The sequence below is a fragment of the Thalia democratica genome, chromosome 2, assembly GCF_965202585.1.
Source record: "Thalia democratica chromosome 2, ktThaDemo2.hap1.1, whole genome shotgun sequence".
NCBI classification, from domain to species: Eukaryota; Metazoa; Chordata; class Thaliacea; order Salpida; family Salpidae; genus Thalia; species Thalia democratica.
Window position 1 is genome coordinate 52,851,782 of NC_139166.1, and position 27,495 is coordinate 52,879,276.

Here is a 27,495-nt window from a genome sequence, read left to right on the forward strand (position 1 = left end):
GAGTTAAAATTTGCTGTTTTAAATTAAAGTAATTTATATGACAAAATTGCTAAAACAAAAACATTTAAGATAGTAGAATATTTGATACTACCCATGATTTGAGTAATGTAGTATACATATTTAAATGTCATTGCAGAAATGACTACGTAGGTCAAACATCTCAACGTTTCCACGTCAGGCGAGAGCAGCATGTCACAAAAAAGCTAAAAAAGCTAAAAAGGTTTATTTTTAATGACGACGTGAAGCCTAAAGGTGAAGAGTCATCTATTCATGAGCACCTCCTCAACAACCCTGTTTGTGCCGAGAACTACCCTAATAAACTAATTATAAGAACTCGCGAGTCAAAAATTTGCAAACAAAGAGATTTTTACAATTTAAAACTTTAAAAATAGTGTGTTTTTAGTATTATTGTTGTCGTTTTCTGTCGTATTTTGTAATGTGCTTTTTATTTAATTTAGTTTCAGGTAAAAAGAAAAATTCTACAATTTTAAGTGTTTTAGTTTTAGCAATTTTATCTTATAAATTACATAAAATCAGCTAATTTCAACTCAATTCTAATTTAAACCTTTTAAACAGACTTTTATACTTTATGACATAATTATTTTTTGCTAGACATTTCAAAATTATTATTTATAACTAAATTTACACTATAATATTATCAGTTTTTAGCAAGATTATTCTGAGGATGTGCTAAACAAAATTAATTAATATACCTTTTTAAAATGAGTGACTTATGTTAAACTTTGTATGATTGATGTATGACGTTTTTAGTTAAAACTAGTACCAAAACCAAACTATTCAAAGACATATATTTTTGTTTATTTTTAAAGTTATTTTTTAAAACAATACCAATGGATTTATTTATTAACTTGAAAATATTGGTATTTCTTAAGTAAATTAGTAGTATTATAGTACTTAATTATCATGTATAAGCTTATATTCTACTTTTATTACAAGTAATAGGCTGGATCCTAATTTATGAATTTGAAGGATCACCACTAGCTAAAAGAATTTGTTTTTAAATTTTTGTTTTCAAGCTACAACTGTAAGTAGATAGCGTTATGTATTTCTAAATTTGTTAAACTTTTAGAGGTACAAATTATAAACACTATAAAATGAGTTCCAAAAAGACCAACAAGAACAAAAAACGAGTAGGCTGGGTGGAGCATAGTGAGAGTGTGTTATATCTGCCAAAACTAGAAGCTGGTCAAGGGTGAGTTTTGCTGATGATTTTATTTTATTTCTAATTTGAATATTCTGAATGTAAAATTGAAAGTAAGTTTTGTTTACTTTAGGTAATTGTTTTGATATTAATTTGCTTTGTTAATGTTCTAATAATTTATATATTTATTTATAGTTTTTATTTTATAAAATAATTTTCCAGAATTTCATCAGTAATTTTTAATGCAGCTGTACAACATGAAATACATACACACATATTTATTAGTTAGGGTCTTTATTTTATTTAGGTGTTTCATCACTATTTTTTTACATTAATGTCTTTGATGCCATATGCTTTTCATTTTTTATATAAACCAAATACAAAAATTTTGTGATATAAGGGATAAAAATTTGAAAGTTTCATAAGTTTAAAAAGTTACTATACATCAAAATTTAAATTATTATTAAAACTGGAGTTTTTATATTTTGATAGAATATTTATAGTTTATACTGTGAACTTTCATTTAAGATCCAATAAATTTTAATGACAATTATATAGCCAAAGTGTTAAATTTTAAGTATCTTATCAACTTGAACAAACATACATATATTCAAATTGAACTGCACATAAGTATTCGATAAAATAATTACTAATTACTGTTAACATTGCAACTGGTTTTAAGTGAATAAAGAGATTTTGAAAATTAGTTTTGCCGTGATTTTTTTTTGTTCTCTAGGTTTATAAAATTAGGCTGCTTATTACTTTTTATGTATTTGATATCAGAAGTTTTAAAAAAAACAAATTTACCCCTCTATGTTTAAAATATCTTTTTGGACACTTATAAAGATATAAAACTAACATTTTTTCATAAACCTAATTTTTTATTTAAATGTACTTTGTTTTTTGTCTAAATCAGTCAATGAATGAATTTTATGTTTATAGAGATACAAGCCTGCAATACATTATGAAAAATCAAGCTGTTATTTACAAGGAGTTGTTTAAGTGTCAATTAGGTTTGTTACACTTGACAGAATTTTTTTTAGTTGTTTTTTCTTTGTGCTTAGTAATTTAAATGAAAAATTTAGTATGATAAAAAAGCTGGTATAAAAACTATAAAAAAATGTCTGCAAAGTTTTAAACTTTCTTATGTTTTTAAACAATTTTGAACATTACTATGTTTTTAGTTTAATAAAAATATGTTTATGAATTAAATTGAAACATGTGTTATATTTGTAATGGTATAACTATAAATTGATTTTATTAACTGTTATTTAAAACGTTTTGATAAATTTTGTTGATAGACTAAAAAAGTAAAGTCAAAGTGAAATACAGTCTCTGTTTTATTTTTTTTTATTTAATAAAACTTGTTTTCAAATTTTGTAACAGAAGTTTAGATTATGTTCTTATAACTGCTCGTCATAAACCTAAAATGTATTTGTTTACTTCAATTAATTAACTAAAATAAAAATAATTTCATCTACTTTCAAATTTAAACATATAAAAGTAAAAAACATATTTTTTTCAGAAGAACTTAGTTTTTATGACAATGTTTCACTTATATGAGCCCTAATCAAATTGTATTTAAATGAGTTTTATTAACTATCTGATCAGCTATTATGTCTATAAAATACTGTAAATAGATAAAATAAATTTCTTAAAAAAATTATAGTCATTATGTGGTATATGTGTCTCCTTATGAGAACTTATACCTCGAAAATTTATGTGTTTGCTAATTAACTAACTAAATATAAAAACTAAGTTTTTGCGATTTATAATTTTTTTTAAATAAAACGTTATAAATATAACAAAAATGCATATAAGTGTGTTTAGGTGCACAGTAAATAGGTTTAATCAAAGATGTTTTATAAGAAGTTCTTTTAGAAGCTTTAAAATAAGTCCCAACTTTTAGATTTTTTGAGGTTTTTTCAGTTTAATCTTTTATATTCAATTTAAGTTTTGGTGATATTTTATTAAATGTATTTTTATTTGAATTTTTAAATTTTTTTCTAATGATTAAGCTTTATTTAAGGTTGCCAAAAAACGTAAAACTTTAAACAATTTTTACATGTAAAGTAATGAAATTTCTATTTAACACAAAAATCTGTCATATAGATTAAGATTTTTTGTTATAATTTTTTTTCACTAATCAAAAACATGTTTAAAATAGCTTTACAGTATCTTTTCAGTGTTGTTATACTGTTTAACACAGTTTTTTTACTTTAAACTATTAGTAGAGCATAAAATCTTTAATTTTTAAAACATGGAAAAAAAATTTACCAAAAACATTATTTGGCAATCCTGCCTTACCCTTGGTCGGTAATTTTTTTCTTTTCTTTCTTGATTTTTTGACAATATTTTTTATAATTTTATTTTTTTTTATGAATAATTCTTGATTTTTTTCTTTAAACTATTACTATTACCCCTAAGCCTTACCCTCGCTTGGTAATTTTTTTTCTACTTTATTTTTTGTTTTTTGTAAATAATTTCTTATGTTTTCTAATGTTAGGTTTTTTTAAACTTATATATTATATATATATTTTTTACTTTATTGTTATTACACTATTTAAAAAGGTTTTTAATATAAACTTAATTTTTACTAAAAATAGACCCAAAAACTTGTATTTTCAAAAGCCTTTAAGAAATTCAAAAAACGTGAAATAAATTTCTCAAAAACCTTTGGTAACTCTGTTTAATGTGCTCTCATTTTTTATTTACAGTTCGGGTAATCCAGCTTTTGTCATTAAGGAACTAATTGTTTTTCCTACAAAAATTCGTACAGTATCATGTTTTAAATCATGTTTTTAGGATACCTTTTTAAGTTTTAAAATATTACAAAAAGCTAAATTTATATAAAGAAAATAAAAGTTAAGTTTCAAATCTAGAAAACTTCTCAATAAATATTTTCTAAAAATGCTTAGTGTTTGAAGTTGAGCACAGTTTACTGTTATGTTAATTTTGAAATATGTAGATTTTGTTTAAAAAAGGATTTCCAAGCAAACAAAAATCTTCTGTGCCTACTCTTTTATATATTTAACTATGAATTAAAGCAAACTAAAAAGTATGAAAATAAGATAATTGTAACAAATAAAACTATTTTAATATAAAACTTTCAAGTTTAAGCCAGTCTGAGTTTTTATATTTATTTTAAACTATTAGATCAATATATTGGCAATCATGCTAAATAAAAGCTGAATTAAAACCGTAAAAATAGACCTTATTTATTTTAAAATTGAAAATCTGTAAATTAACTTACTTAGTTCTAAAATAAACAAAACTATGTAATTAGTAAGACCAGGTTTGCCAAAAACCCTAAAATCAAGGAAAAACCTGGAATTAGACAATCTAGACAAAAAAAAAACTAGAAAAAATTGCAATTTTTAATTGTTTTTAAATTTAAGGCAGTTGCGTCGCGTAGTATTTTTCTTAAGTGGTGCAGAAAAAAATCTGAGTTGCCGGTGCTTTAATTGCCCCTACTCCAGTTGTCCCTGCTCAAGTTGCCTATTCTCAAATTGCCTCTATTCGAGTTGTCCCTGCACGATTTTCCTCTGTCGAGTTGCTTCTGCTCGAGTTGCTTCTACTCGAGTTGCTTCTGCTCGAGTTGCCTCTGCTCGAGTTGCCTCTGCTCGAGTTGCCTCTGCTCGAGTTGCCTCTGCTCGAGTTGCCTCTGCTCAAGTTGCCTCTGCTCGAGTTGCATCTGCTCGAATTGTCCCTGCTCGAATTGTCCCTGCTCGAATTGTCCCTGCTCGAGTTGCCTCTGCTCGAATTGCCTCTGCTCGAGTTGCCTCTACTCGAGTTGTCTCTGCTTAGCTTTGTTTTCATTATTCGTTTACAATCGCTTGTGGAATGATACTTAAACCTGTACCGTTTTAGGGAATTTTAAACTTAGCTTAGTTACAGCAAAATATTGATTTTGCGTCAATTCTTGAATAAATTTTGCTTTTTTGAGTTCATTTGCGGCAGTGTAGTGAGCAAAATAGTCGTTGTTTAAATTGGAGTCTTATAAGAGATTTTGTGCTCTATTAAAACCTTATAGATACTTATTTTTTTCTTACAAAATTTTAAGGTGGTTCAATTGCGGCAGTGCAACACCCCACGCGACGCCCCTGATGTAAAGTAACAAACTTTCGATTACATCAGGGTTCGGCAAACTGAGGCCCGCGGGCCAAATTAATTTTTTGTTTTCAACTAGTTTGATATATTAATATTCTCAAAAAACAAAAAATAAGTTTTAGTGTTATCTTTAAAGAATAATTTATCGCCTAATATTTTTTTCAAAAGAATATCTTTAAATATGTTTTTTAAAGCACATAAAAAACGTTCCTTTTTTGACCTGCCAACCCCTGGATTAGATGCAAAAAATCTATCAAAAAGATCAAAAAAAGTTTTTTCAAAAACACACAAGACTCGGATTTTATAACAATATATATTTTATGCTTAACTCATCAGTTGTTTACTAAGCAATAAAAATTAAGTTTCAAATCTAGCTTATATACTGAAAATTTAATCAATGTAAAAGGTATAATAAAAAAGCAAAGGGTAATTAACAATACATAAGTAATTCTAATTACAATGCTACTAAAAAATAAATAAAACATACGTAACAACTTATAAAACTATTTATGAAAATAAAAGAAACATTATAATCAAAGTCTTTATGTTTACACAATTTAGGTTTTCTTATTAAAATACATATAGCCTCAAGTTTAATTAAATCAAAAATGTTAAAACAATTTTTAATAGTTTTAAATCTTTTCAAGTTATAATTACTTGCACAATCAAGGTTACTAACTAGGTGTTCTGCAATAGCAGATCTTTTTGAAGCATTTACTACTCTTATAGATTTATTTTCCTTATTACTCGTTTTACAAAATTCATCAATACTTTTAGAATATACTCTTTTATCCTTTTGCCAAATTGCCTTGAAGTCTTTCCGACATAACTATCTTCACAGAAAAAGTTTAACTGGTAAACTATTATACTTTTTTTATATTCTGATATCGGATCTTTCCCCCAGGTCTAATCATTGGTCTGGATAAGAAAAATAACTCTCGGTTTTACTGAGTGATAAGATTTACTTATTAATTGGTTGATGTTTCTTTCTGTAATTCTTGAGTTCTTATTGACATAAGGCATAATAAAGTAATCGAACATTTCTCCGGCCCTGCAGGCTTTATTTTGTTTAAACTTTTAAGATGTAAATTAATTATTTTATTTACAAGTTCTTGTGGACAGCCATTTTTATTAAGTATTAATTTTATCTGATTTATTTCATCAGCAAATAGTTCTCTTGAACAGATTTTATGTGCGCGTTCTAATCAAATTTGTCATTCTTTTCATACTACAAAATGAATGAAAGTTTAAATAATTTCTAGTATAAGTTTTCTTTCTATAAATAGATGTAAATTGATTCTTGTGTCCTAAAAAATAAATTTCTTTAAAAAACTCATTTGAAGTAGCTTTACAGTATCTTTTTAATACTGTTATACTATTCAACAGATTTTTTTTACTTAATATTAGTATTATATAAAAAATGGACCAAAAAACTTGGAAGAATTTTGAAAAAACATTTGGCAACTCTGTAAGATGTATCAATAAACATTTTACATGGTCATAAATCAGTGTTTTCTAAACCAGGGGCGTGTCTAGATTTTTTCAAAGGAGGTTCACAATTTTTTTTGTTTTTAATTTGCCGCTTAAGTACGCATTTCTTAGGTATGCACTGCCAGTTAAGTACGCAATATTTAGCCAAAAAACTCTATGTTCAAAATGCTTTTTTTTCTGCTTAGAAATTAAAAAAAAAACATTTAAGTAGTAATAGAAAAGTATTAATTTTTTTTAGTTATTTTATTGTATTAAATTTAGATAAATAAAAACTTAAAGAACCGGAAAAAAATTATGAACTTACAAATTGTAAATCAGAATTCAAATCTGTTATTCAAAACAAAATATTACTGACATAACTAACTTACTCTATAAAAAATTAGCTTTTTTATCAGGAAACAATGTTATAAAACAAATAAAATTAGAATAAATCTTATAAAGAGAATTTAAATTTTAAGTAAATGTTAGTATAGATGGAGTTCTTACAAATTTTTCTTTTAACTTTTAAACTCTTTACATTTATGTGTCTATTTATTATAAAATCTTTTTTTCAAGGAATTTAATCTATAAAAATTGATATTTCACTAAAAAAATGTTTAGACATGTACATTTAAATTAAAGTATCTTTATAAAAAAATATTCTAGTTTTAATTATTTTATAATACTGTTTCCTGATAAAAAAGTTAATTTTTATAGAGTAAGTTAGTTATGTTTGTAATGTTTTTGTTTTAAATAACAGATTTGAATTTCGATATATAATTTGTAATTTCATAACATTTAAATAAAATTTAAAGAGAGTTTCAATTTTGATTTAAAAGTTAGTATAGATGAAGTTCTTACAAATTTATCTTTTAAATTTTAAACTATTGACATTTATATATCTATTTATAATAAAAATAATTTTTTTCAAGTAATTTAATCTATAAAAATTGAAATTTTACTGAAAAAATGTTTAGACTTATACAATTGAATTAAAATGACTTTATTTTTTTTTCAAATGTTTGCCTGATGGTGCAGGGATTCTAATGATGATTTTGAAATCTCTTTGAGTTGAAAATTTCAAAAAATCAAGAATCAACTTTGTGGCCATCAGATATATAAATATTAAACAACTTAAATAAAAATATTAATATACCATTAAATGATAAAAAAAAAATTGCCAGGTGGTGTAGTTGTCTAAAGATGATTTTGAAAACTCTCTGAATTGAAATTTTCAAGGTTTAAACCCAGTTGGTCGACACCTAAACAAATAATATAAATGTTAAAGTACAAAAACAACATTATTATATAACAACATAACACAAAAGCTTCACACAACATTATTATAAACAATAAACTAAGTAAAATAAAACTTTAGTGATTATATTAAACATTTTTTAAACAAAATTACTAGTTCAAAAACAATTTTAATTAAAAGTTATTTACACTAAGTAACAATTTATAATGAGAACTAAGAGCATCTTAGTAAAAAGTTTCCTAGAAAAAATGCTACTTTAAAACTGGTACCTATTATGACGTCATAATTAAAATTTTATTTAAAATCTATTTCAGCTGGGCAAAAACAAGCATTTTTTGTTACTGCAAATTTTTAATCTTTCAGTGTTATAGATTCAACATTCATTATTCAAAGTTTATCAAATAACCAAAACAAAGTCAATAAATAACGTTTTTAGTGATATTCTAAGAATATTTTTTTCTTTTTTCTTTTCTTTTTTTCAGGGGGTTCACAGGAAACAGGAAACTAGTCAAAACACGCCCCTGTTCTAAACTCATTAAAGGCCTTCTTTTCATAAAATTATAAAATGAATACTTTCATTCATTGCAAACCCCAAATTATTTGGTGTAAGTTTCGAATTTCTCATAAAAAGTCCTAAAACACCAATTTATGACCCCTTCATCCCCCTTTGTAGCATATCGCCCCAAGGGCTACTTAGGGTAACCCTGGTTTAATAAATTTTTAACAAGTTATATATATATATATATATCAGTTTGAGCTTTAAAAGTTTTGTTTTTTATTTTATTTAAAACATATACTTCTTATATTTATGGTATTACAAACACTGATTTTATACATGTTTTGAAAAAAATTTTTTATGCATTAAAGTGTCATTGGAATTGATAAACATACGTAGTTCAAGAAAAATATCAAAAATCAAATTGAAGTTGTTATGTATATTTGATTTTTTGTTTTTTTTATACTTGGTAAACTTATGCGAATTATTTGAAAACTATTTATTTTTACCTTTTATAAAACGGTCAAACATTATTTTTGATCAATTTAATAATTGAGTTTGTTTATATTCAAAATGCATTTTTTTCATAACTGAGTTTTCTAATATTTTTCATAGAAGCAGTTCAGTTCAAAGATACTTCAGCGGCTCAGTTATTACATAAGCAATCAGAAGATAAACTATTTTTCAACGAATCCACAATGAAGCAATTTAATTTAAAATTAGAAGACTGCGTAGTTGTTTACAAATTACCTGTCATGCAACCTATTTGTTGCTTTAAAGCTTTTCCACTCGATAACGTGCCATTAGGTAAGGTTTAAGATTATATAAACCATTGATACTTTATTAAAATTAAACTAAGATTGAGCGGATTTTTATTCTGTGTGTATTTATTTTAATTTGCAATATAAAAATACTCTAACAAAACCAGCTTATGTACTGCAAAATTTATTGATTTAGGAAAGTGCAAAGTCAGTAGAAATCAGTTGAAGATCAACAATTTACTTAAAGATGAGTTCGTAGTTATTAAAAAAGTGATTGAAAGTGAACCACCTGAAAATACAGAACTGCAGTTGATTGGTCGATCTGTTGAAGATTGCAAAAGAATTACAGCAATACTAAATGAATCTTATAATTCTAAGACTCTTCGCAATTACTTTAGTAAGTATTTTTTCTAAGAACTATATATCACAAACCATCAAACCACAGTGGTATGTTTTTTTTAGTTATAATTATTTATTATCAAGTCCATTTACAAAAAAGAACTTACAATTATGTTTGATGTACTATTTTGTTACAAATTTAGTATTAAGTTCCAACTTATATATATTTGTTTATAAATAAAAGATAAAAGTTTATAAAGCATGATTATAGTTATTTATAAGTTGAAAACATTGTGCTTTTCAAAGAATTACGTTTAACAGTCTTGAATTACCAACAGTAAATCACAAGGTGCTCAGTGGCCAAAAACTGTACAATAGCCATTTCGGACTGGAACTCACTTTTGCAATAAAAGATCCGAAAAGAGAAGAGTGCGACATTTCACGACGGTTCGATAGGCAACTGAACATTTCTGATGATTTCGACGCGATAAAGTGTCACCGGTCAGCAGCTTTTCAAACAGACTGTGAGGTGTACAGTTTGGGCGGCACGAAGATATCCGTCATAGGTCTGCAAAGTGCAGAAGACTGTGATAATGAAAACAAAGTTGGCAGTGTGATCGGCGGTTTAGATGGCGTAATTGATGAGATGAATGACCTCATAAGCCCGTTTCAAAAAAAAGAAAGTTAGTTATGTTTTTTTCACAGTGATAGTACTATATTATTTAAGTTTCTCAAATTTTCCTTCGTGTATGTAAAATTATAGTTGTAGTTTATTTATCTTTATCTAATTTGCTAATTGTAGATAAATTATTATACTTTTAAAAAACCAACCAAGTTTTATTTTTAAACTCATTATTGTAGCTTGAAGTACTATTTATATAGATTTTATTCAAATGGTTGTCTTGAATGAAGTAAGTTTTTTATTTAATTACAGGTGTCAGCAAATTGAATTCAAATTGTTTTCTGCTGCACGGAGTGTCGGGAACTGGAAAGTCACTCTTGGCAGACGAGATTGCACGAAATTCGGGGCTCAAATTTTACAACCTTTCTGAAACTTGTAGTTCCGCAGAAAAGTTAATTAATGTTGTTTATTTTTCCTAAGAGCTATTATGTAGTAAAAGTTTTAAATTGGAAATTACTGTTTGGTTTATTTTTTTTTAACTTTAAATTTTTTAGACTAAGTTAATGTGAAAAGTTACGGTTTAAAACCATGATACTTTTAACTAAAACATTTAAACATAAGTCACTCATTCAAAAAAAATTATTAGTTAATTTTGTTTAGCGCATCCTTAGAATAATCTTGCTAAAAACTAGTGATGTACCGGAATCACTATCCGGGTCCGGATCCGGCCGGATATTTCCATTTTTGTCTGATATCCGGATCCGGCCGGATCTTGATTTGAAAAAAATATCCGGATCTGGTTCCGGCCGGACTCTAATTTGAAAAAAAGTCCGGATCCGGCCGGATCCTAACAGAGATCCGGCCGATTCGGATCTAGTTAGTAAAAAAGAGCATACAAAAAAGTATTTTTTCAAAAACAAACCCTGTGTAAATTAAAAAGAGTCATTTTCGTCAGTTAAAATTAAGCACCTACCGCGATTGGCTCAATTTGTTCACGCGACTAATTTACATTTGTTTACATTTAATCTATGAAATAAACATTTCAGAAATGCAACTCTTTACCTATGTTGTAAAATTTAAAAATTTACTACCAAGTTGTCAACCTTATGGCTAGCTGTTCTACTGATTATTAGATTAAAGTAATTTTTTCAGTTTTTAAAAACCTCATTCTGACTCAGGCTGGTTTATACTCACTCTAGCTAGTTTTTTTTGACTTAAACAGTGGCAACCCTGCTAGTTTGAAAATTTTTGGGAATTTTTGAAAACCTTAGGCTACCTCAGACTAGTTTAGTATTTTATAAAAACTCAGCCTAGTTTTAAAAATTTTTGAAAAACTCAGGCTAGATTTATTTTAGATTTTGAATGAGTTTGAGCTGATCCAGTTTTCAATATTTTGTGATTTTCTAGTTAATTTTCTTCAAGAACTTGATTTCAGATTGTTAATTGTAAATATTACCTAAAATTGGTCAACCTTGTGGCTAGCTGTTCTACTTATTATTAGATTGAATTATTTTTTTCAGTGTTTAAAAACCTCATTCTGACTCAGGCTAGTTTGTACTCACTTTACAGGGTTTCCATATCCCTAGATTTCTCTAGATATCCCTAGATTTTTTTTAGTGCTGGACCAATTTTTATGTTATATATATAATATAACATAATTTTTTTTTATAAGGTATATTTATATTTTAGAGTTTCAAGTTAAAAAAAAGCAAAGTTCAAAACCTAGAATAAAATTAAAAATACTACAGATTTCTTTTATTTTAGACTTATTTTTTTGATAATTTTTCCCTAGATTTTTGTTTCTTTTCCCCTAGATTTTTTATCTGAAATTTTAGTTGGAACCCTGACTCTTGCTAGTTTTTTTTTTAATTAAACAGTGGTAACCCTGCTAGTTTGAAAGTGGACTCACTATCCGGATCCGGCCGGATATTGCCATTTTTGTCTGATATCCGGATCCGGCCGGATCTTGATTTGAAAAAAAAATCCGGATCCGGTTCCGGCCGGATCCTAATTTGAAAAAAAAGTCCGGGTCCGGCCGGACCCCAAATTGTGGGTCAGGTACATCACTACTAAAGGCTGATAATATTATAGTGTAATTTTAATTATATAGAATGAATTTGAAAAGTCTAGCTAAAAATAGTTACGTCATAAAGTATAAAAGTCTGTTTAAAAAAGTTTAAATTAGAATTGAGTTATACTAAAAATCATTGTACTTTTTTAGCGTAACTTCCTTAGCGGACTTTTATATTTTATGACCTTACTATTTTTAGCTAGACTTTTCAAATTCATTGTATATAAATAAAATTACACTATAATATTATCAGTTTTAATTTAAGCAAGATTATTCTGAGGATGCGCTAAACGAAATAAAATAAATTAATAAACTTTTTAAAAATGAGTGACTTATGTTTAAATTTTTTAGTTAAAACTAGTACCAAAACCAAACTATGATACTTTTAATTATCTATTATTATAAACAGTATATGATTTCTCTAAATTAATTTTTTTTGGTAATTTAGGAGTCCCCAAACCAAGAACGTTCAAAAACAGTTAGAAGCAATAAGAAAAATTCAGGAAAATAAAATCATTGTTATTGATGACTTGCATCTGTATAACGAATCAGCACAAGTTTTAACAACTTTTTTAAAAGGTTTTGTTATCAATCATCTCTAAAAAATAGTTTTTATAAAGTTTGCATTTAAAATTGCCTGTATTTATTGTTTGTAACAGACGCATTCAAAAACGTCTCTTGCAGGGTGATTGACTAACCTGGAATTTGAAAATTTTGTCAAAACAACCTGGAAAAACTTTGAACTTAATAGTTTTCAAAAATATCTTAAATTTTGAACAACAATTGTTATAGAACCTGTTTTTTTGAAGAATTTTTACATGTAAATTTATAAAATTTGAAATATCTTTTATACACAAAAATAATATATAGTTCAGAAATTTTTATATAAAAACACATTTTAATTAGCATTGTGGTATCTTTTCAGTAACTTTATACTATTAAATACAAAATTTAACCCTAAATTTAGTTTTATTCCAAAAAAAAAAACAAGAAAACTTGTACTTAAAAAAGTTAAAAGAAAATTAGACAATCTAAATCAGTGCTTCTGAACCTTTTTCTAGTGGCGGAACCCTTTTTAAAAGTTCAACTTTTCCGCGGAACCCCTTATTTAATTTTACATAAAATGTATATAATATTTCCTGCAAAAAACAAAAGAATTTCAGTGAAAAACGAATTTTTTAACAAAACTGTATCATTGTTAGAAATCATACCAATTGTAATAGTATTAAGTCGAGTAAAACTCAAAGTGCGCCAGTGCCAATAGGTATTTTATGATTCTATGATAAATAAATGAAAACAAACATGTTTAATCGCAACGTCATAAAAATCTTTCCTTGCATAATAAAAACAAAATAAGAGCTACAAACAATAACGAAAAGAACATGAACCTAATCGAATTCACAGATTACTGTAATAAACGAGTAAAATGCCTAACAAAAAAAAAACAATTAGTGCGAAACTTGAACTTGTCTCTAAGCAACAAGCATGTCAATACGCGGCTGGATTTTGGATAGACTAAAACGGAGACAGGCAGATAAGGTTGAAGTCAGCATACAGTTCCTTTGCTTCGTTTTAATGTTTGTTACATGCTAAAAGTGGGACTCGCAAAGATAAGTGATGGTGAATGGTAAAAGAAATTTTACTGCACGCTTTGCTAAGACGGGGTACTCTGAAATTGCACATATCCAAAAATCTAAAAGCTCCTTCCATTTGAAACTCAATTTTAAATTGCTATCTTCATATAATTGCAGCAATTCGTTTTCTGTATCTGTAGGAAGATTCACTTCTTCTGAAGCAATATCACACATAAAAGGATTCAAAATCCATAAATTTCCGATGCGAACATCTTTAGGAAAATAATTTTAAAAATTTTGTAGAAATTAAGGTGGTTGAGAAATCAAGGTGGTTGTATATTTCGTCAGAAAAGTTGAATTCTATGCATTTTTCATGGGCCTCATCAAACCGGTGAAATATCGCAAAATTACCATCCTTTTTCTTCCAAAAGTTAATTCTTTTTTTTAACGCCTCAATCTTGTTTGTCATAACAAAAATGGAATTTTGCTTCCCTTGCATTCTTAAGTTAAAAGCGCTCAATTCTTCGAAAATATCGGTGAGATAAGCTAGCCTAGCCAAAAAAACATCATCTTCAAAGAACTTCACTAATTTTGAGCCTTCATCTTTAAGAAAGGTGAACACCTGCTTCTTAAGTTCAACGAGACGAACCAGTGTCCGCCCCTTCGACAGCCAGCTAACTTCGTTGTGATAAAGATGTCGCAGATTTTTAGGTCTGCTGGCCTAATTTTTTTTTAATTATAGTAGCATTTTTTAAGTAAAAAATAAGCTTTTTACATATTAAATTTTAAAACAAGCTAATAGACATCTTTTAAAACATTTTTACAGCAATTGAAACAATATAATATACCAGAAATAAGTTTCTGATAAAGATTTTTTATTTAGTTTTATTGTGTAAACATTTAGAATTTGTTTTGATTGCTCCTACATTGTTTGCTTTAGTGATAATACCAGTATTTTCATGACTTCACTAAAAATAGAAATTCAATAAATTTGCAAAAATTTGCGCAACCAGGACACCTATTTATAATGAATACCCATTTAAAGTCCTACCGCTAGATTCACATTAAGCAGATCAATAAATGCTATAATTATATATGTTTTCCATTTTATGTGTTCCATTATTTTTGAAGTTTTATGATTTATGTTTTTTTTTTCTTTCAAATTTATTTTTTAAATTTCGAAAGGCTTTGCGGAACCCCTGGGAGGCGTCGCGGAACCCTAGGGTTCCGCGGAACCCCATTTCAGAAGCACTGCTAAATGATATTTAAAAAAATAGCAGTGACCACCCTGCTAACTGCAATACGTACAAATACTTTAATAACTTACTTAAAATATAAATAAATACTTAAATACGTGTAAATTTGTGGCTAATCAAAAAAGAATATGGAAGATCGTACAAAATTTAATCTGCAAAATCAAGTATTATCTGTTAATAACTGAATAACTGTTCCCAGTTGTTATGTTTCAAAAGATAGTGTTACAACAAAATATACTATGTTTTAAGCTTAAAGGAAACAAAAAATTAAGCATAAAATAGCTCAAATATTAATAAGTACAAAAGTTAAAGATTCAAGTTTTATGATACAAAAAAGCTTTTTTTTGTGTATGCTTTAAGCCTACACTATTCTTTTATGAGGGACACGTTCAAAATCCACCTGCGTTCAAAGTCCACCCAATCAAAATCCACCCAGTCAATTCGAGAACCGTTTACTAATCGAGGGTTAGGGGTAACAGTGATAATAAAAAAAATAAAGATAACGCAAAAATATATAAAATAAATTTATAAAAAAAAATAAAAATATCGGGTGGATTCTGATAGTATACCCATTTATGAATACTCAATTTTTCTTTGTATGAAATTTTTGTATGAACTAATAATAGATGGTAAACTTGATATTTTATATAAAAATAGTTAGAATAACTTATTTTCAGCTGTTTGAAAAGTAAAAATTAAAGTTTAAGTCTTTCTATTTGAAAATAGTTATTTTTCGAAACTGTTTTATAGTAGGAAAAACTTAGATGAGAAACAATTGAATATAATTTTAATTAATTTTTTTTTTTTAACTTTTTAACAAAGGTATGAAACAAATATATTTAGTTTTGATGCAATCAGTATCTTACAAGTTTTATATTTTACAAGTTTATCTTTATATTGTAGATAACTTAACTATTTGATAAGTATCTAATAAAGTAAATACTTTTTTGCTTACTATAAACTAGCAACTAATTTTTTTTTGTTACCATTTTTTACTTTACTAAGTTTTTGGAGATAGTTTATTTCAAGCTTTTATTGTAAAAAAAATCCTTAAGCTATACTTACATGAAGTTTTTATCATACCATTAGGATTATCAGGCCGCAAACTTTCGGTAGACTGAGAGCCGGGTTTGAAGTTTGTTGATGAAACAATAGTAAATACAAACTGTAACTAAGAGATAAATTTAACAATACTTGCTTTTTTCACAAATTTTTTTTTGTCAAAAACCAATTTTTTCTACAAAACCAATAAATTTTAAGCAGCAGTTCCATAAGTTTTGCTTAAAGAATTTATATGGAGTAACAAATACATGCAGAAACGCAGGAGGTGGACTATAAAAGCAACTACAAGAGGAAAATCGTAGTTGTTGCAACAACTAGTAAATTTGAAACTTTGGAAGAATCGCTCGTTGAAAGTTTCTACAATATAGAAATACCAGTTCCAAACGTTGACCAACGTGTACAGGTTGTTGTTTGTAAATTTTTAATTTTACATCTCCATTTTTTTGATTACTTTTTGAGTTACTGTTTAAGTAAGAAATTAAAACGCTTTTGCAATTTTTTTTCAAAGTTTAAGTCTATAATGAATTTAATTTTAAGTAATTGTTTAGAGTTAGTGTCTCAGCAAATTCAGAAAACAACATTTTTTTTCCTTTGATATTCTTTGTAATTTTTATGATCCTTGTGTTTTCAAAGATTGGGAACTTCAATGACTTTGAAAAAATATGTTCTAAATCAACATTTTCATTTGCAATAAATTTATGGTTCATTTACAAATACTTCATAAACTTTTAATTAATTTAGGGTTTCCTAAACTGAATAAATTGTCTCCTTAGGGACGATTTTGTCTATTAGGAGGTAATAACTAGTAAGGGACGAAAAAGTAATTGAGTAACCAACTAGTAAATGGTTAACGATAGCTAACAAAAAGGGGCAATTATTTTTTAATTTCTGTCATTTGCAGATTTTTAAAATGAGTTTAGGGAACTTTGTTTATATAAATATTTTTAAAACTATTTGCTAAATATCTGAAATATATGAATTTTTCAATATTATTACTTCATGCTTTTTGCAGATATTACAAAAGCTAATGGAAACACAAAAACAATTTGTTGAGGAATTAAGTTCACAGGATATCAGAGAAGTTTGTCTCAAATGTAGTGGTTTTGTTGGTAAAAATTTGTCATCTCTCTTAAAAAAAGCTTACCAACTTTGGAGAAGTATGTTTATTTTTCGCTTTATAAATAATTAAATAATTTTAAGTATGACAGTACTTTAAATAAATAAATTAGCAAAAAATGTATATAAAAACATTAGTTTAAATAAGTAAACCTGGTAATATCTACATTAAAAGATTTTTTTTGCAATCATTAAAGTTAAAGCTTCTTATGAAACTCCTTAAATTTTTCTATAAAACAAAACTACTTAAAAAATTTAAACATTCTAGTAAAATTACTAGTGAAATATAAATGTTTCCAAAGCGACCAAAATTTTTAAAACACTTTTTTTTTCTCTTTGTATTTTGTTTCAACTTCACGAGAGGGAGCGAATCATAATTGCACGGTGCGTAACTTTTGCACGGCATCACTTTAGCACGAAGCGTCATTTTAGCACGGAGGGTCACTTTTACACCGTTTTTTGTTGTTCTCTATTTACTTAGAGCGTCTTTTTTAGCCGTTTTTTTTGGAACTGAGCGTTATTTTTACACAAACCGAACCTTTTTAAACCTTTATTTTGATTTTTTTTCAATAATACATTTTTAATTCAAAATATTTAGAATTCTGCAATATATAAAACACATGTTTGAAAACTAATTTGTAAAATTAAAAGTATCCACGCATTAGTTTTGTAGAAAATTCAAGCTTAGTTTGCAACTTTATTTTAGAATAGTTTAATAATTTTTAAAATTTAGTACTAAATTGTTATGATAACTGTTTAAAAGTATACATAAGTTTGATAAACAAGCATAACTATAAAGATAAACCGAACACCAGATACATGTGTTGTTTCTAACACTTAGCTAGTTTTACTGGTTAAGCTATTAAAACAAATTATTGTAAATTCAAGTTATTATTCTATTTTATAAAGTAAAAGTATTACAAACTTAAAAACAAAGTTAAATTTATTCAAAGTTTTGAAATATTAACTACTTAAGCAAAAAACTAATTTAATGTTTTAGAATTATAGTTGCTTGATACATTTCTTTCAAATGAAAATTTCAAGTTCATAGTACATAAATAAAAACATCTTTAGTTCCTTTTATTACGTTTAACGGCCTTTCCTATGTGTTTTTGTATTGAATAACACACTAATAATGAAAATTTTGCAGAAATAATAAAACTAAAATCGAAAATGTGATTTAACAATATAAAATTAAAATAAACGTTAAGTAAGTAATTAATTGCTGCAAGAATGTTTTAGCTACAGAATTTTTTGAATTGGAACTTCTTAAAATAAAAATTCTGTGTTAAACATACTAAATTATAAAATGCAACTGTTAATTTATTTCAAATACATTAAAGAAAACTTTTGCATTTACTACTATGTTAAACTATACAAGTAAAAGAATGTTTGAAGTTTTTAAAATTGATACATTTCGTTTAGATAGTAAAATATAACTTTACTATACTATTTAACTTTTAAAAGGTATTTATTCAAAAAAAAATATATATTATTTAGTTATACTGTGTTATACATCTAATATATAGTAATTTTTATAAAAAAAATAAATTATTATTATTCGGAACTGTAAATACAATAATTAAGACTTAAATTTATTTGTAATTATTTCTTTGTAAAGTTAAGTCATGCGTGTTTTAATTGTAGTTTTTCATTAATACAGAGCTAAGGTACTTTTTAGTCAACTGGCCAGATTTACTAAAAAAATTAAAATATCCGAACTAAGGAGTCAATAAAAAACCTGACAAAGTCACTTGTTCTTAGAATAGCAATGTTATAAAAACAAGACATATTTTTTTATAAAGTCCTTATTGACCGTATTAAATAAATTTTTAGTTTATAAAAAGTAAGAATGTTTATTAAGCAATATTTTTATAAGTCAACACGTTTTTTAATGAAGTTATTTAAAATATTAGTTTTAACATTTATTTTCACGTTGAAAAACACAGTCTACATCTATTCTGAAACAAGTTTATGTTGTATGAAATCAATATCAATACTTGAAAAAAGTATAGTTGTTTCAAAAAATATAGTATAAAATTTTCTAAGTTTTTTGTCAATTCAATAAGTTATATAAATGATGACACTTAAAGGCTTTTCTTAATTTTACTACACTTTTTAGCGTAAAAAAATAGATATTAATAATTTAGAATGTTACAAATATAATAATACCAAATGGTGTAAAGAATTAAAAAACATTATACATTACTTACAAAATCAGTAAATAATGATACACTAAAAGTCTCTAAAAGCAGAGTTTAATTTGTTTTTAAAACAATTTTGTTACTTTGTATTCTTGAGTTTTTTTGCAAAATTTTGAAAAATCTGAACTTTGATTTAATTTTTTAAAGTATTTTCTCGTATTGATTAGTTTTTATCTTATTGTAACCTTTAATTGGTTTAATATGTATATGACTATTAAGTAACAAAATTTAACATTTTAGGTTAGGTATTAGGTAGTGTAAAAAAGAATGCAGTTAAAACTACGAGGTGCTAAAAAATATAAAGTTTAATTTACCTTAAAGAACTAATAGAAAAAAAAAAAATTAAAGCTTAGTTTTCCTATAAATTTAGAGTAACATTTATATTTTAATCAGTTGAATAAAAAGTTTCATAAACCATTTAAGTTTAAAAAGCGTTTTGAAAAGCTTTATTTCGTGCTAAAGTGATCCACCGTTCAAAAGTGACACCTTACAAAAGTGTCCCCGTGCTAAAGTGTTGCTGTGCTATTGTTGACACTTACCCTCACAAGACACAACTACTTGTTTAGGCAGTTAAGAAACTTGGGACTTTAGACTTAATACGGCCAAAAGTAAAAAAAAAAAACTAAAATAACTTATAGGAAATTCTATCAAAGTGTTAGTTCAGGTTGTTATATAATAAAACAAATATTAAATAATAGTATAAATGTATGCTTTAAATAGTTTATATCTATCAAAAAGTACATTTTTTAACTTAAGATTAATTCACTACAAAAAATAGTCAATAAAAGGTGTATTTTTAAAAACCTGGAAGAAATTCTAAAAAAACCTGAAAGAAACTTTGAAAACCTGGAGAAAATTTGCCAACAACCAGTGGACACCCTGTTTTGAGCAAAAAGTATTTAAAAGTTATAGAATGTATGTTTGAATCTAAATATCTTTTTTAGTAGTGTTATTTTTTTCATCTATTACGCTCTTTAGTTTTAATATTTTGTATCTCTGATTTAGTTCAAATATAAATTTTAAAGCTGTAAAAAGCATTTAGTATTTAAATAAATGAATTAGAGTATAAATTTTACTGCTGTATAAAACAGAAGCGTAATAACCTTAATCCGCTTCATATTTATTGCTTGTTTTTGAGCTAAAACTATTATATTAATTCCTTTTATTTACAATGTTTTTATACTAAGTGGTTTAAAGTACAAGAAAATATTTACTCCTTTGGACTTTTAGGTATAAACGCATTATAATGTTATATTTGTATTTTTAAAACTTAAAAAGTAATATTTTGTCGAGATAAAAAACCCAACTCAATAAAATAAACTACTAAATCAAAAAGTTTATTTTAAGTTTATATCAACAAATAGATTAAAATAATTAGTTTATACAAAAAATGTACTTCTACTACTAGTAAAAATTTAAACAGTTTGAAAGCTTAAAACATAAATGTAGTTTCATCGAAAAATGTTAAGTAATAGTGTATTATGAGCAATTTCTTTTTAAGAGTCTAAATCGGGAGGAAAAATTGGTAAGAAACAATTGCTATCTGCAATCAAGTTTGTCACACCTTCGGCTGTTAGGGAAATGGTTGCTAAAGACACTGGGGTAAGAATTTCATTATACTGATAAACTAGAAAGCTAAATTTGTTATTTATACTATAGTGAATTTCAACTAAATAAAATACTAGTGAATTAGATGTTTTAACGCTACAACTTTGTACAAACTAATTAAAAGCTCAGTTGAATTTTTTTTTACTACTTTTGCTTAGAATTATACTCTCTATAACATTCATTGTTTTTTATATTGTAACCTGAGGTTATTTATGCTGAAAACGTTGTTTGGATGTTTTTATTAAAACTGTAGTTATATTTTGGAATATAAGAACTCATAAAATATTTTCCAAGTTTTAATTTGATAACTTTCTTCTATTGTTTGCATTTTTGAAAAAGAATGTTTTAATTTAATTAAATAAATGATTAATTTTGTAGTTATTTAATGTATCAGTATGGATGATTCGCTTAAATTTTAAATGCATATTTTAAAAATTTCAGACTGTTTAAGCTAGATTATGTTGAACTTGAATACTCTTGTTTTGAAATTTCATACTAATATACAAATTAAAAAAAAAATGCAATTGACAGCGAACTAAAAACATATAAAACTAAATATAATAAATCGAATGGTAAGACAAATACCATAATTTTTTTTTATAACTATTTGAATTTAACATAATAAAAACACAAAATGTAATTAAAAAGAGCTAACTAACTACAGTAGTATAATTACACTCTTCTAATTTATAATATTGCAGATTGACATCTTCCTGGAAATAAAAAGTTTAAGTAATACTTTTTTTTAAAGTTTAGTTTATTTTTCAAATGACACTGTTTTGTTTTTAGCAATCGAAAGTAACTCTTTTCACAAAAAAAAAAAAACAATCTGCCCACAGTCATATCCTTAAATTAGTACGATTTTGCAATCTACTCGTCATCGCATATTGAATGCCTTGTAACTAATTAGTTTGAACTAATAATGTAACATTTAGTACTGTAATTTGCTTTAAATATAGCAATAAAAAAGTTCTCAACTTATGTGGCTATAAGGTGATTCTATTTAAATAAAGTAGCACTGTTTACTTTGTACAGATGTAACATTGTACTGTTTAAAAAAACTGCAAAAATAAAACCTAGTAATTAACAATCGACAGGTGAAATACTCTGACATAGCGGGATACGAAGATCTCAAGGACGAGGTGAGGGCGGTGGTGGAAGTCCCGCTGACCAAATCCGCCGAGTACAGGCGCATGGGCCTGACCCCGGCCAGGGGCATCCTGCTGTACGGACCGCCCGGATGCAGCAAGACGCTCACCGCGAAGGCGATCGCTCACGAGAGCTCGCACAACTTCATTGCCATCAAGGTTCGGACGAAATTTAACTTTATAGAATGTAACACTCAAATGTGTCCGGGACACCGTCGACGTTGTTTTGTAGTTTTTTCGCCGGCATCAAATTGATAAATTTATTTATTTTGTTTTAAATATTTTTTTTTTCTTTTTATTGACAAAGAGATTGAAACTCTTGATTGCGTTTCAAACTTTTAATGTGCAATAGAATTTGTAGATTATTTTCATATAAGAGATCGTTCGTTTATTTATCTATCAAGGTTTATGATTGACTGTGGTGAATTGTTTATGTGTAAGGTTTTTTATTTGAATACAGGGTTGCCACTCGGTCAGGAAATCAGGAAAAGTCAGGAAAATTTTTAAAAAAGGACAAAAGTCAGAAAAAATGGGGGTTTTTGAAAAGAAGTCAGGAAATTTGATAAAATTTAAAAAAAAGTCAGATTTTGTCAGTTTAAATTTACAAAATTCCTTGTTTTCTATAGCCTTTAAATGGTAAAAATTAATTAAAAGTCATTTAAAGTCAGAAAAATATTTTAAAAGTTTTCCTATAAATTTACAAAAATATTTAATTTTACTTCCAATGCCTTCACCTGATAAAAATTAGTTAAATATCCTTTATAAAACTGCAAAAATTTTCTATTAACATATTGAACAAGTACCCTACTTGAACAAGCAGATTTTGTAAGCTTTTTAGTATTGATGATCTGTAGCATAGCAAGGACACTTCCATAGTGAAACTGTGATATATACACAAAAGTTTATCTAGCATAATTTTAGAATCAAAGTGTTTTTTGTTTAAGTAAATAATTGAGTTATTTATAACTAAGCAGTTTTATATATTGTATCTAGTACTTAGTATTTTATGTAACAAGTTAATGTGTATACTTTACCTCTTTATAATTTTTTCAAAGTTGTTTAAATTTATAAAATAAGTTATAAGAGAGGTATATGCCAATATTAAGTTTACTTATTATTTGTATTTTTTGTAGAGTAACTTAAGTTTTTAAAGTAAATAAGAGTATATTTATTTGTTACAAATTTTGTATTAAATGATAAGAGGAAATATTTTTTACAACAGATATAGAGTTTACTTTTTTATGTCTTTTTTTTACAGTTACTTAAGTATATTCTTTTTTAATTGGTTTTTAATTTAAAGACTTTGTATTAAATAGTTTGGGTAGTATTTTATTAAACTAAGTGAACAATTTATAGAAATAAAACATGTTTTAAGTAAATACTTTTTATTATTAGATATTTTTAACTTCTAGGTTGTTTTACAACTTATATGCTAAGTCTGACTAAAGTTTGTTTATCTAGATACATTTATGCTAGGAAATGCTAAAAAATTGTGTCTTTTTTCAGACAAGCTGTGTTTATAAGGTAATAATACAATTATTTTGCTGATACAGCTGTTTATTACTAACATCAATCATACACAGATGGTTTAATAAAATGTACTGGAAGTTTGATGATAGAATTCAGCAAAAAACTGTTGTTTTTAACATGTATTAAAATTAGATTGAAAGCTTTATATAGTTTTAAGTGTTAGATTATGTATTTTAGAATAAGTTTAATTTAAGAGTTTGATTTGGAAAAGTCAGGAAATTTTTCTCAGCTTGATCAGTGGCAACCATGTGAATAAGCGTTTTAAAACCTTTGTTTGATGAGTATGTAGGTTGATGTTTCTATTAAGATTGTTCACTTGTGTTGTGAATTTTGTTTACTAGTTTGTTACTTGAACGTAAATTAATATAACAAAGTCTTGTAAACATTTTTTGTTAAAAATGCAAGTTCTATTTCAGGGTTCAGATTTCAACAGCAAGTATTTCGGAGACTCGGAAAAGAAGGTGCAAGCAGTTTTTCAAAAAGCGCGCCAAGCAGCACCGTGCATTCTGTTCTTTGACGAAATTGACGCCATTGCTAAAAAGAGAGGAAGGTTTTTAATTTTATAGATAGTTATAAACGGATTAGATGTACCTGTTTCTTTTGTTAGGCTTGATTTGATATTTTTCTTAAACATTAGTTTAAGTTAATACACTTTTTTGCCTTTTTATATTCTTTGGTTCAAATTTGCATTAAATAAATGTTCTCTCTTAGTATTTAAAATCTGTAAACAATTGACCTGCCAAAGCAAAAAATGTAAATACTTAATTATTTTTGCAATCCAAAAATTAGTAATATTCTATTTTAAATTACTTATTTTTATACATTTTATATGAAATGGTTAAAAATCCTCTAGTTTTATTTTGTAAATAAAAGTAAAACATGTGCCTATAACCAGTTTAAGTATTATAATATTTATACACGGGTGAAATTTATCCCATTGTATAACTACCCCTAGTTAAACCATTAGCTTAAACTATGTCCAAACTCAAAAAAAAAAACATTTTGCGAGAAACTAAAGAGACGGTTATATATTATATCAACTTTTAGTAGAAAAAGACGAGTTTATCTTTTTTTACCTAACGTCTATCTTGAAGATTTTATTATTTTTGCGGTTTGTTGTAAAACATTTTTTCGCCTAACAGGGGTCTCCAGTTACAATTTAGTTCTAAAACATACATTTAAAATAAATAGTGATCTACCGGATCCACTATTTAAGATATTTTTTCAAATTAAGATCCGGCTCGGTTCCGGATCCTAAATGTTTTAAGTTTTATGCAGTTTCAATAGAGAACAAACTTTCAAAATTTAATAATTGTAATACAATTAATTAGTAAAAACTGTTTAATACAAATATTCTGTTAAAAACAACACAATGTTGTTGTCTAAATATTTTATTTGAACACTAGGAAAAAGAACGTTGTAAAAAAACAAAAAATCTACCTATACAAAATCTCAGTTTAAATGTTAAATTTCAAGCTACTTATACGAAAATTTTGAATTTTGTACTTATATAACTTGAAGGAAAACTAAATTTAATGTTACTATGCTTTAAAAATAATTCTAAATTCCTCTAAAATTTAAAATTTCATACACTTATCTTCTTATATGTTGAGAACTGTAATTTATTACAAAAATTTGAACTGTAACTGTTTGGTGTGAAGCAAAAGTTTTTAACAAAAAAGTACTGCATATCTCAAACTTACCAAGTGCATATTCTTTATTTTTGCGCTTTATAGTTTTGCAAAACATTTTACAAATATTCCACAGCGACACGAGCAGCAGCGCCACCGATCGAGTGACGAACATGCTCCTGCAGGAAATGGACGGTTTGAGCAGCGGCAATGACGTCATAGTACTGGGAGCGACCAACCAGCCTCAAGTCATCGATGACGTAATTATTTGTATATTACATATGTTAAACATTAGTCTGCTATTGTACTTTATAAAAACAAACAAGGTCTTTTACTGAACACAAATATATTTCAACAATTTTCTTCAGTGTGTTACAATTGTTACAAAATAAAGAAAGTTTTTAACTTATATAGCCTTACAATTGCGTCAGAAATTAGTTAGTCAAGCAAAACACAAAAAAAAAGTAATCAAAATTCTAAATAAACAATTAAACATAACATAAGAGCTCTAATTAACTATACAAAGATTTAATTTATTGTTTTTTACATCTCATAATAATCTTCTAAATTCTAGTAACATCGGTCATAAAGCTGTTTTAATTTTAGCTTGCATCAAACTGGTGCAGTGAGCCTTTTCTAAGTTTTATGTGTAAAAGTATTCCAACTTAATTTTTGTTTAAATTATGGTTTTTCTAAGAGGGGTTTCAGACATTTAGGGGGTCATAAGCTGCAAATGGGGTGTGGCTAGTAAAGAGGCCACAAGGCAATAGTTTGACACTTATACTAAATATTATAGAGCTGATGATGAAGAGCAATTAAGGTCTTAAGCGTTTTTAAGGGTAGTTTTTAAACTTATACTAATGCGGGAAGTTTCGAACCTTAGACTAGGGCTTCCCTAAGTGGACCATTTAAAAGAGGCCATAAGCTAAAAAACGGGGAGACATGACATTTTTAATAATTACAAATAATAATTATCAATTACTTACATACTTTATTATCATTACTATTCTCCATTTTTCTTTCTATTTTTTTCAATTCCAAATTTTCAGGCGATCATGCGAACGGGGAGAATCGACAAGAAGATCTACGTGCCGCTCCCGGACGAAGACTCCCGCAAGAAGATATTTCAGCTGCAGCTCAACAGGATGCGGGTTGAAGAGGAAGTTTTGGAAAACGTCGGCTCGTTCGTCGAACAGAGCAGGGATTACTCCGGAGCAGAGGTGAGTTTTGCCGCTCGGTTTTCAACTGTTCAACAGGGTTTCATACTTCTATCAGTTTTTGGTCGATTAAATTGTTAGATAACTTTTAAGTTTTTCGCGAAAATAGACCTAGCCTGTTTAAACAGCTTATGGCTATAGTTTTTTATACAAAATTTACCTATTTTTTTCAAGTGTTTTGAAGTTAGGAATATTTTCAGGTCTGTAACAAGTTTTTGGTTTAAGTGTTAAGTTATAAAATGAACATATACAAAATCTCTAAAAAGAAATAGCTATTATATTACTCAATAACATAAAGTACAAATATATTTCCATAAATTCTTAAATAAAATTAAGACAAATATTTACATTCAGCATATAAAGTTTATTTATTTGAAAAAATCTGTACAGATTTGCGGATGGTGCAGCGAAGCTGGATCTATTGCAATTAGAAACTCTCAAGATAAAATATCTCTTCAGAATATGTTGGATGCCAAGAAGAAAACTGTTTTCATGAGCAAAGACCTATCTAATTACGAGAAGTTCAAATCGAGTCTCATTTAGTTGATTTTACTAGTCAATTAGTTTAGAAAATTTTGTCGTGTTAGAAAAATTTTTGCAAAATAAATATTTAGTCTAAGTTTAATATAAACTCTTGTGTTGAATTATTCCTCCGAAAGCTTTAACAAGCGAATCTGAGACTTTTAATTTATTATTAGCTTCATGACAAGCTGCTAAGTTTGTAAAAATCTAAAACTAATTTATTTAGTAAATTTTTTTAAAAGGGAAAGAAAAAAAAGGTTAAGTCAGATGTTTTTTAAGTTTGAGTTTATTATGTATTAGTCTACTTTGATATCTACTTTAATTTGAAATTAATATCA

The 27,495-nt window shown here is 26.6% G+C and overlaps 1 protein-coding gene across 1 annotated transcript; it reads left to right on the top strand.

The window, feature by feature from the left end:
* The first annotated feature begins 1,094 nt into the window (after positions 1-1,094).
* Positions 1,095-27,495, top strand: LOC145829619 (ATPase family protein 2 homolog). Its single transcript, XM_082937464.1, has 15 exons — positions 1,095-1,213; positions 2,105-2,175; positions 9,112-9,303; positions 9,454-9,654; positions 9,935-10,279; positions 10,531-10,669; positions 12,738-12,868; positions 16,436-16,584; positions 17,194-17,338; positions 21,003-21,103; positions 22,207-22,416; positions 24,204-24,337; positions 25,555-25,678; positions 26,468-26,638; positions 27,026-27,495. The coding sequence occupies exons 1-15, from the start codon at positions 1,116-1,118 to the stop codon at positions 27,176-27,178; spliced, it is 2,364 nt and encodes a 787-aa protein (XP_082793590.1). The 5' UTR covers positions 1,095-1,115; the 3' UTR covers positions 27,179-27,495.